Source organism: Asterias amurensis, chromosome 21, assembly GCF_032118995.1.
Source record: "Asterias amurensis chromosome 21, ASM3211899v1".
Lineage (NCBI taxonomy): Eukaryota > Metazoa > Echinodermata > Asteroidea > Forcipulatida > Asteriidae > Asterias > Asterias amurensis.
The window spans coordinates 14,948,174-14,958,379 of record NC_092668.1 but is presented as its reverse complement, the minus strand read 5'-3'; the positions used below and the strand labels follow the sequence as shown (position 1 = coordinate 14,958,379).

Here is a 10,206-nt window from a genome sequence, read left to right as displayed (position 1 = left end):
TATTAAAATTGCAGTGCTGACAAAAATAACTACTCTCCATTGTATTTGGAACATTCGTGCAGTTTTTGTTTATTTTTATTTAGTATAGGCAATGTTGAAATAACAATAACAATAGTTAAACTAAAAACGGTAATACAACAACATACTGAAATGTTCCAAATTTGATATTTTCTCATAAAACGAAAAGAAAGTGAACGTTTTTTTTCACAGCTAATTAGGCACTTTTACATGACTTTCAAGTCTAAATTCCTGTACTTTCAAAAAATAAATAGATAAAGTTTATAGGCATGTTCAAATGCTCTTGGCCGCAAATTATTGGTGTGAAATGAATTTTGGGTTATTCTGAGTGAAAACACCTTTTTTCAACAAGACTGTTTTTGAAGTGATGCACCACACAACACTATAAATACATGGAAGTCACATGAAACTACCACTTAACTTCTATTGTAGCAACTGCAGTTTCCTAGGGTTTTTTCTTCAAAATGGCACTTGTCCATGTGACCTTGATTTTTAGTGCACTTCAGTCTAAGAATATAAGTTTAATATTAATAAAGTGTTAATGTTAAGAATAATATTTTAGTCCCAAAATTCAACATGGAAAAGCTACAGCTTAAAATACGAGGCAAACATAAGGAGTTATCTAAGGCCGATATTCACATCAGAGTCGACAGACTTTTCAGTTTAATAACACTCACTTTTTCCCTTTCTGTTTTCAAACTTCGGATTTTGTTTGGACCAGCGACATCAAAATTAAAGCAGTTCCGGGAAATATGTCACAAGGGGAGTTTTCCACCATCTTTATACCAAGTTTCTGTGAAACCTGTGATCATTTAAATTTCAATCTTACCAATGCCAAGTTTAATAGTGAAATATGTGAGCATTTATATTTCAATCTTACAATACCAAAGTACACACCAATTAAATACATTTAGAAATTTCACCAAAATTGTTATAATATAAATATAGTAATGACAGTTATAAGCCAGCCATGCCATCCTTTGGCAGGGTGCATTTATAAAAATGTGTTTCACTTTTGTTTGTTTTCGGTACTTTGGCTGTCACCATGAACATGATTTTAGCCAGAGTTTGTTCGTTGTTTACAACTGTGAACTTATTGGATAAAATGTTTTTGTCGTTTCGCATTCTGTAGAGGAAGGCGCTGTTTTTAAACAATGTCATTATCAGCAATACACAATAATTCATCTTAAACACAAAAACATACACATACAAGTCAACTTTTGAAATCCACACACATTTGCTGTGGAAAAACATAATATAGCAAACCTAATCCTTTAATTAATCAAAGCTGTTTACTAAGTTCCTTAAATGACATGAAAAAATAACAGTAATGCTAGTACTCTTCTTATACAGCAATACAAAAGCTGTGTTTGTAATTCGAAAGGGGGCTTAGTCGCATCCCACTCCTGCACCCAAAATGCCAGTGCGCTGCATCCTGGCTTGTATGACCTTTTTGGGCACTACCTTCCGCTCTGTGGCCTGGCCCAGGGTTGCCATCAGATCTATGAACATGGTTGTTATGTTGATCTTCCAGCCGAATTCCCCTGTCTTGTAATCCCATGGGAAGGTATGATGGTAGTTGTGCCAGCCTTCACCAACTGCCAAAGAGGACACGAATCTGTTCTCCGAAGGGTTGATGAAGCGATCGTACGGCTTGTTCCCCCACAAGTGGGCTGCGCTGTTCACCAACCATGTACAGTTGAGAGTGAAGCAGTAGCGTAGCAGCCCAGCAACGTAAAAGGCGTTCCAGATGGATTCTCCCCAGCAGATCACCGGTACAGCAGTCGGTAAGATGAAACAGAAGAACAAAATCAACGGGAGATAGAACCTGCCACAAAACACCACAACAACATTACGAATTGGAATACAGCTAGTACCTGCCACAAAACACCACAACATTACTAATTGGAGTACAGCTAGTACCTGCCACAAAACACCACAACAACATTACGAATTGGAATGCAACATTCATCGTTTCGCACTGACACACATTCAAAAAGTAACTCCTACTTACTTTCTTTGGTATTTCACCACTGGGTCATCCAAGAGGTCACGAAGGTCAATTCTAGACCCTTTCTCGATCACCTTAGGATGTTTTCGGCAAAGGAGCCAGCCGACGTGAGCGAAGAAGAACCCTCTTGTGGCGTTGTGTGGATCGGCCTCGGTCTCCGAGTACTTGTGGTGAACTCGGTGGTCTCGTGACCAATCGTAGATGTCATTCTGCAAAAACAAAAAGCTGCCTTAGTCACACTTGTTGGATTTATCAATCATGTTCATCATGAGAGCTTTGTCGGTTACAATATTTTGTTCAGCTTGGTAGACATGATGTTGTGATGTCTCATGTCATTAGATAAATAGAAAGACTGACAAGTGATTTGTAGTTTAGTGCTGGTATGTGATCATGCTACGAACTATTAACTTTAACTGCAGGAGCTTTAACCACTTACAAGCCACATCAAGTTTAACGGTGGGGTTTTGTGACGTTATAAAAAAGAATGTCGACGTTGCTGTGTGCAAGGCGCAATCAAGTGATGTCGACGGTTTGTGTGGTTTTGTTGAGTAATGCATTTGTGATTCCACTGGCCCTGAATTTGTAGTTTCTGTTATACAAAAAAAAACATTGAATGTGGGATTTTGTGGTGTCTATTCACCTGGAGTGCTACGCAGTTAAACATTCCAAGGAGTATCCGTAGAGGGAGCTTTGCTTTGTATGTGCGATGAGCCCACAGCCGATGTGCCCCTGCTGTTATGCCAATACCGCCGCAAAGATAAAGCCCGATAGCTGAAAAGACACAAACAATAAAATAACATGTCAATAATGGTTTAGTATTCTCCTTAGGAACGCACGTGTCATGACCAAGAGATTCGAACACACACTGCTGATCGGCAGCATCAGAGCTAGAGTCCGTAAAAGTCATGTTTTGTTCATAGTTTCATTTCGTTAAATCTCTGCAATCAATAATTGTCCCACACAAACTTGTGCATGTTTCCTGAATGAGCGTCCTAAAAGGTGGATCACCTTTCAGTTTATTTTTGACGTCAGTTGGAGAAAAAATGCAAATTTTAGAGCAAAGACACTTACCCCAAAGGAGCGTGTTCGCTCGACACTTCCACGTCAGAAACAAGAAAGCATAGACGGATGCAATGTGCAACGCCGCCATAATAACAACGTTACGCCACACAATTCTCGTCGGGACTTTCACCCCATCTCCTAGCTGACTGTCGGCCATCTCCGCCGACTCTGTCCCCGGCATGTCGGTCTCACCATGCTCCTCTTGTACCTGCTCTGCGTTGCCTTCATCCGGGGTCAACTCCACCGAAGAGTAGATGTGGTTTCGTGGGGCCATTTTGACTTAATGAACTCGCAAGTTATCCTATCAGAGACAAATAAAGATGTGCCTTAAATTTCCTATGAGGAAAATGTATATCACGGACACCGGAAGAATCTGTTTTTATGATTTGATCTTAGTAAAGTAACCACAACAATTGAATCGTTACTTTTCAATTGAAGCTTTGGTTTTAGACTCGATGTGCAGTAACATCCGAGCATGACACATAGGTTCATAGTCTGTCTGCTGATACCAGACTTCTGCAATTGGGTTTCGTTATCTGGAATGTATTGATACTAACGATACATGCCTTTTGGAAAAAGTTTATTCCCATTTATATGACGTCATCGTCGACAGTTGATTGAACTCGAGTTTCCATAGCAAACTAAGCATTTACTGAAAGAATCTCCGAAATGTATTTTTTACGCAAAATATCCATCGGGCATATTATATTGTGTTTTTCAAGTAAACACTTGAACTCTATATCACGATAATTGACTCATATTAATGACGACTCATGCAAAAAGAAAAAAGATAAAATACACTCTGTGGTTCATTTTTTGTGAATTGATGCGTAATTCATTGAGCGTTTTGTACTTTTTATTCCGAGGTAAAACGATACGTGCATATCAAACGCGTACAGCAGAAGGCTTTATCGGCATTGCATTACAATGTCAGCTCTATAATTGCATTTCATCACGAACTTTTCCAGTATTGCATAAATGATCACGCAGATGGACAATCTGATGTGTTTCTTGTGCATGCACGGTCAAAACGGTAAATGGAATGCAATGCACGTGGCAGGCAAAGATTGTACTTCTTGTGTATTAATAAACATTTCCGTCTTGAAAGAGGGAAAACCAGAATTTTGCAGATGTTAAACAATATTTCACAAAAATGAATCTTTTTTTTAAGCTAAAAGAATACAAACTGCTGAGGTGAATTTTCACAGGTTAATTTTATTGTGTAGAATTTATACATGTATAATCGAACGGTTCCCGAAACCGAATCATTAGATCTATACTTTGCCTCCGTGGATAAATTAACATACCTTCGTCTCTCAATTGTCGTTTCAAATAGTTTCAAACTCACCCTGAATTAAAGGACTACGTTGCCTTCGGATCGGTCTATAAAAAGCGTTTGTAACCGTTTGTTATAAAACGCAATGGTTGGATCAAGATGTTGTAAAAGTAGAATACAATGGTCCACACAAGTTTGCCTTGAAATTGCGTGGTTTTCATTTTACTTTGCGAACTAATACGGTCGGCCATTTATGGGAGTCAAACATTTGACTCCCATAAATGGCCGACATTGGTGGTCGACGAGGTAAAAGGAAAACCATGCAATTTCTAGGCATGATTTTGTGGATCATTGTATTCTACTTTTACAACATCTTTCTACCCATTTGCATTTTATAGCAAACGGTTACAAACGCCTTTCAAAGGCCAACTCGACCGATCCAAGGCAACGTTATCTTTTAAATAAAACTATCGGCATTGGAATCGGTTTAACTCAGACCCTCAGACTATTGGGATCTTTTTGTAACTTCTCTAGGAAGGTCAGACTGTATATTCACACTCAACCTTCGTAACCAACAATAGCCCACTCAAAAAAATCACCCAACATTTTAAAGGGGAAAAGTGAGGCAGTACTAACAGTCTGAACAGTATTACCAAAACGTTGGCTGGTGACCTATTTCTTTCAATGAGCAACACTAATTATCTACAAGCTAAAAAAATCTTACCGAAATTGGAGAACCTAGAATTGCGTTGAAAGGTCCAATACACCTGCTATTCTCAGAGCGATTGGCAAATTATATCACAACCGTTTTAGGGCTGAGCACAATTGCATGTATTGCCGCATGGGCAGTCACACATCTTACATAAAACACCTTGGTAAAAAAATATAAGGTAGGGTAATCTATAATGTATGTGTACTTAACAGCTTACAAATAGTTTTGTGCAAGGTTTTTGGGGAAGCCCACATAATTGCGTCATGCACCATTGCATGATCAGTCACAACCACTAGTATGTGTGTAAGGTCAGTCAACACTTAAGAGCTAGGACCCCATTGGATAAGTGAACATCGTACGACTACTTGTCAATGCCATCGTCTGATAAATATATATAACCTCATTATAACCTTTAGTTTCCCTACTGGTGACGACATTTATTTACTCACTCGATATAATTTACGGAAACAAACAACTCAGGTTGAGAAATGTAAATAAAATGTCAAATAGATGCATTTAATGGGTATGCCATGGTATAGCAGATGTTGATAAAAGCGAAACAAAGTGAATTTATGCTGTAAATTCATCTGTAGGCCTACAGTGACTTTTCTGAAAACGATGGTCCTAAAATGAAACAACATGGGCTGACCTTCATGTACTCATGATTATGATAGGTTCAATGGGCAGTTCAGGATTTTCAATGCACAATTTTTTTGGGTTATTTTCAAGGGCAACAAATTACAGGTGGAACTTAAGTAGATCAAATAATCATGTCTGTAAACTGTCTAGTCTAATGGTAAACAAGTGTTGTCTGGGTCTGTTACCAAGGCAACATGACCTGGAGTCCAACTAATTTAAAGTAGATTTTTCATAAAAGAAATTGGTAGTGAACTAAAATAGTAAACACTTAAATACTGAATTTATACTGGCATATAAATGCTCGACACAACGTTTCAATGGAATCCCATAATTAAAGTCACCTGGAAATATAATTTTTTTCTTTCAAACATAAGAGTATATGCTTACGAACAATAAAACAATTTTTTTAGTAATTGTTTGTCACGATTTATATGTTTAAAAAATATATAAAGTTGTTTGGGGGCTGACTCCGCCTACCCCTTTTGTGACGTCAATCGAGGCAGACTTTGCCTGCAATGCGTATAGTAAACACACGTGCAAAGTACATGTACGTCCAAGTCGTGAGTTGGAACATTTCAAAAAGTTTTTTGTTTTGTTTTGAAACGTACAAACTCACGACTTGGTCCGTACATGTACTTTGCAATTGTGTTTATTCTACGCATTACTACAGGCAAAGTCTGCCTCGATTGACGTCACGAACAGCGCCCTCTCGGGTCAGGGTCTACTCTTAAATTTGTAAATAACATAAGAACTGATTTTTTTAAACCTTAGTTAATTGTTTATTCACATTCCACTCATCAAAACACATATATTAGTGACAAAAGCTTTATTTTGAAAAAATACCACTTCCAGGTGACTTTAAACATTCAAATCTAATTAATAAATGGTCGGACAAGAAATGCATGGACTATTGTAATATAATGTACATTTTAGTAACAGTTATGGTACAAAGTTAAAGGTACAGAGGCCAGGCTCTTGACTCTTCTCAAAATTAAGTTTGAGCTTGTCAGTATAAAACTGTACTTTAATTTCACAACAATTCACAAGTTTACTTCAATGCCAAGTCAACAGGCAGATAAGCATACATTGCAAAGACTGATGTATTTTTCTTTACACCATGTGTCGGGTGTTGGCACATATTGATACCAAGGCAATCTACAAAATTTACACCATCCATACCATAGGGTGTTAAAATAAGGAAAACATTTACGACCTTGCCACCAACTTCCAGGCTTTGTTTTTTCTTTCTTTTTTTTTCTTTTCTTTTTTTGCACCTGAGGATGTTTTCAATCGATTTGGCTAGGATGAATAATTTTGAAAAAGTGGTTTTTATAGGGGATCGGTTAAAACAATTAATAACACTAATTTCTTAAAAACAGTTACAAATAATACTTATCTCTTTAAAAACAACTACATTTTGTGTTATTTTAACACCCCATTAATGTTGATTCTCTGTTTTAGGTAGTTTTTAACGTGACAACACCTCGGCCTATATGGTGTAAATTATCATACAGTGTTTTGCAGTGTGTGTACTGGTCTATTTACTTATATTTTAATATTAACTATATAAACTGCGCCAATAAAGTATCTAAACACTTACAAATGGTCAGATATATCGGAACCTGAAATAGTATGCCAAAAAATAATTATTCATTTCTATTCACCGTTAATTTCTGCACATTTTGACACATCTTGTGTTGCGCTACGATGTTGTTTAGTGGATTTATGGACACTTGAGTGGCTTAAGGTCGAATTTCAAAAGTTGCAAAAGCCCCTATTCAAGCTAAATCGTTGTATTGTGACAAGTAAGATCAGCGTTTCTTTTGCCCGCCCTTAATAAATGATTTGTTTGTCGCGTTTTGGGTAAATCGGTTGCGATGAACATCAGCAATAATTGTCAGTAACCAAGCAAAGGGGTCAAAGATGGGAGGCATACAACAAAATGGGTTAAGAGCCAGAATCCCTGATTATGGTAAGACAGGGAAAGGTGTTTCAAGATAACAGGAAAGATGGCTCAACTGACCAAACAGGAAAGAGGACGGATCGTTGGTTTGATTGAAGCCGGTATGTCGATTCGAGCTGCAGCTCATCAAGTTGGAACGTCACCAGCGACAGTCAGTAAAATGGTGGAATGGCTACCAAGCTCAGGGAAATGTGGACAACCTGCCAAGGAGTGGCCGCCCGAGTGTGACTTCTGCAGCAGAAGAAAGTGAACAAGTCCATCAAGCCTGACACCACTCTCGAGGGATTGCGACGCATCCTGATCGGGAAATGGCAGGGGATTGACCAGGGACAGATCAGATGTCTCGTTTGGAGTATGAGAAGACCACTCCTTGCCGTTAACAGTGATGGAGGACACACCAAGTATTGAGGACAGGATATCAGCAGTTTTAGAGTTAAAGATACGGCCATAAATTTCATGGTCAAGTAAACGAAACGAGTTTGTGTCTTTTATCTTGATTTTGTCTGTGTGTGAGGCTTGTGTGAGTTCCCTTCTGGAATTGGGGAGAATAGGGGCTTTTGCAACTTTTGAAATTCGACCTTAAGCCACTCAAGTGCCCATAAATCCACCCAACAACATCGTAGCGCAACATAAGATGTGTCAAAATGTGCAGAAATTAACGGTGAATATAAATGAATAATTATTCTTTGGCATACTAATTCAGGTTCCGATAAATCTGACTATTTGTAAGTGTTTAGATACTTTATTGGCGCAGTTTAGTTATATTAATTTTTTTGTTTTTACTCAGTACTTTCCCGAGTGCTGTGAAAAAAAAACACAGGCATTTTTACTCGGGTGGGATTCGAACCCACGACCTTTGCAATTCTAGAGCAGTGTCATACCAAGTAGACCACCGAGATTGCCCGGTAGCAATCTGAGTCGTTTGTTTCCGTAAATTATATCGAGTGAGTAAATAAATGCCTGTGATTTTTTTCACAGGACTCAGGAAAGTACTGAGTATACAGTGCTACACACATCAGTGTATATGGGTAAAAACCCAAAATTAATATTCTTTATCCCCGATGCAAATTTAACATCTATATAGTTATAGCATGGAGGTTCTACCTCCATGGTTATAGTACCCCTTGGAATCCTACCCCTTTTATTTTTTAACTTCCATGTACGATTATTATAGCAACCAAACAGAGAAGAATTTAGATTGAACACTGTAGCTGGAGGACAACAACTGCCCAGGAAATGAAACTCTACACTCCACTAATTCTTCCCCGACAATCCCACCTCCCCGGTCGGTTCTCCATTTCTTATACCGAAGCACTGAGCTCTGGGCCCCACGAGCAGCAGCACAATACAGACGTTCTTCTTCATCATATCAAGGTCAGTCGAATTGATTAAATCCAGGGCAGTCTAGAAGGCGGTTGTTGAAACAGCCAGTGTGCGTGAACCCCTAGCCTAGCCCCAACCATAGCTAATCCTACAACAAACACTGAATGTACGACAGTACTTCAAGATTGTGGACATTGAATGTTGAAAACACTGACACTGTCCCGACTGTCAACAAATATTATTATCCATGCATATTTCACCACGACGTGCGAATGTGATGTACATACAATACAATACATGCCCAGTCAAATTTAATTGCTGCAAATAAGTCACACCATTTTAGTTAGGTTACATATTGAATATTTACCTTTTTTGATGTCAGTAATGTGGCGGTACTGGTAATGTAGCATTTATTTTGACCACCAAAATAAATAAAACGAAGCCGCGAAATGTGTGTATCGGATGCAAATCACTGCACAAAACCCAGAGTTTTATACTGCTAGTTTTGCGTCCTAAAATACCATGTAATAATTTTGTGTAATGAGTGTACATACAGTATAGCTGGGGTTGTACAGACCTAATGCATGTACACATAATGTACATCATGCATGCGCACACATGATGCACGTCTTGTCTTTTTTAGCAGGCATCACGTGATTGTGACTATATTTGCATATAGTTAACTACTTTCACAGTGCTGGGCCGTTTAAACGCGTGTTATCATGGTCTGCTGGTTCACGGTCATTCCCATCCTTAACGATGTTTCGTGAACAAGACGCCGGGTGCCAGCCTTGCAGTATGCTCCACCTACTGGGAATGGCGTGATGCGTGCCATGAATGGTGCAGCGCGTGATGCTGATGTAATAGCTGTAAGCCAATCAGATGTTCCGTCCATGAACAAAATAATAATAATGAGGGACCTGTACAGAAAACCGCGTGTGCCCCGGAGACACAGTCCACGCCCATTTTATGGGAAATTAACATAAAACTATTCTGGAGGCCGAAGGAGGAGGATTCAAAAGAGGGCGCTCTATCAGATGTTTGTATGGTGTTTTCTAGGCTGGGCCGCTGTCTTTGGATAAAGACAGGGACAGGTCTCTGCCGCTAGGTCCAATGATTCCATACAATTGAATACATTTTGATATACATGCAGCGACATATGTTTTCTATCTGATAAAGTTTACAAAAAGATAAATATTAGT

The 10,206-nt window shown here is 38.6% G+C and overlaps 1 protein-coding gene across 2 annotated transcripts; it reads right to left on the bottom strand.

The window, feature by feature from the left end:
* Nucleotides 1–39: 39 nt before the first annotated feature.
* Nucleotides 40–9,712, bottom strand: LOC139953339 (acyl-CoA desaturase-like). Of its 2 annotated transcripts, none has more exons than XM_071952847.1 (5): nucleotides 9,372–9,712; nucleotides 3,101–3,392; nucleotides 2,670–2,800; nucleotides 2,033–2,238; nucleotides 40–1,846 (listed from the first exon to the last, which is right to left on the bottom strand). In XM_071952847.1, exons 2-5 carry the CDS (start codon nucleotides 3,363–3,365, stop codon nucleotides 1,408–1,410), a joined length of 1,041 nt encoding a protein of 346 aa, XP_071808948.1. In that variant the 5' UTR covers nucleotides 3,366–3,392; nucleotides 9,372–9,712; the 3' UTR covers nucleotides 40–1,407. The 2 variants fall into 2 exon arrangements, with proteins under 2 accessions (XP_071808948.1, XP_071808949.1); XM_071952848.1 differs by lacking the exon at nucleotides 9,372–9,712 and adding an exon at nucleotides 5,092–5,267.
* Between the last annotated feature and the right edge of the window lie 494 nt (nucleotides 9,713–10,206).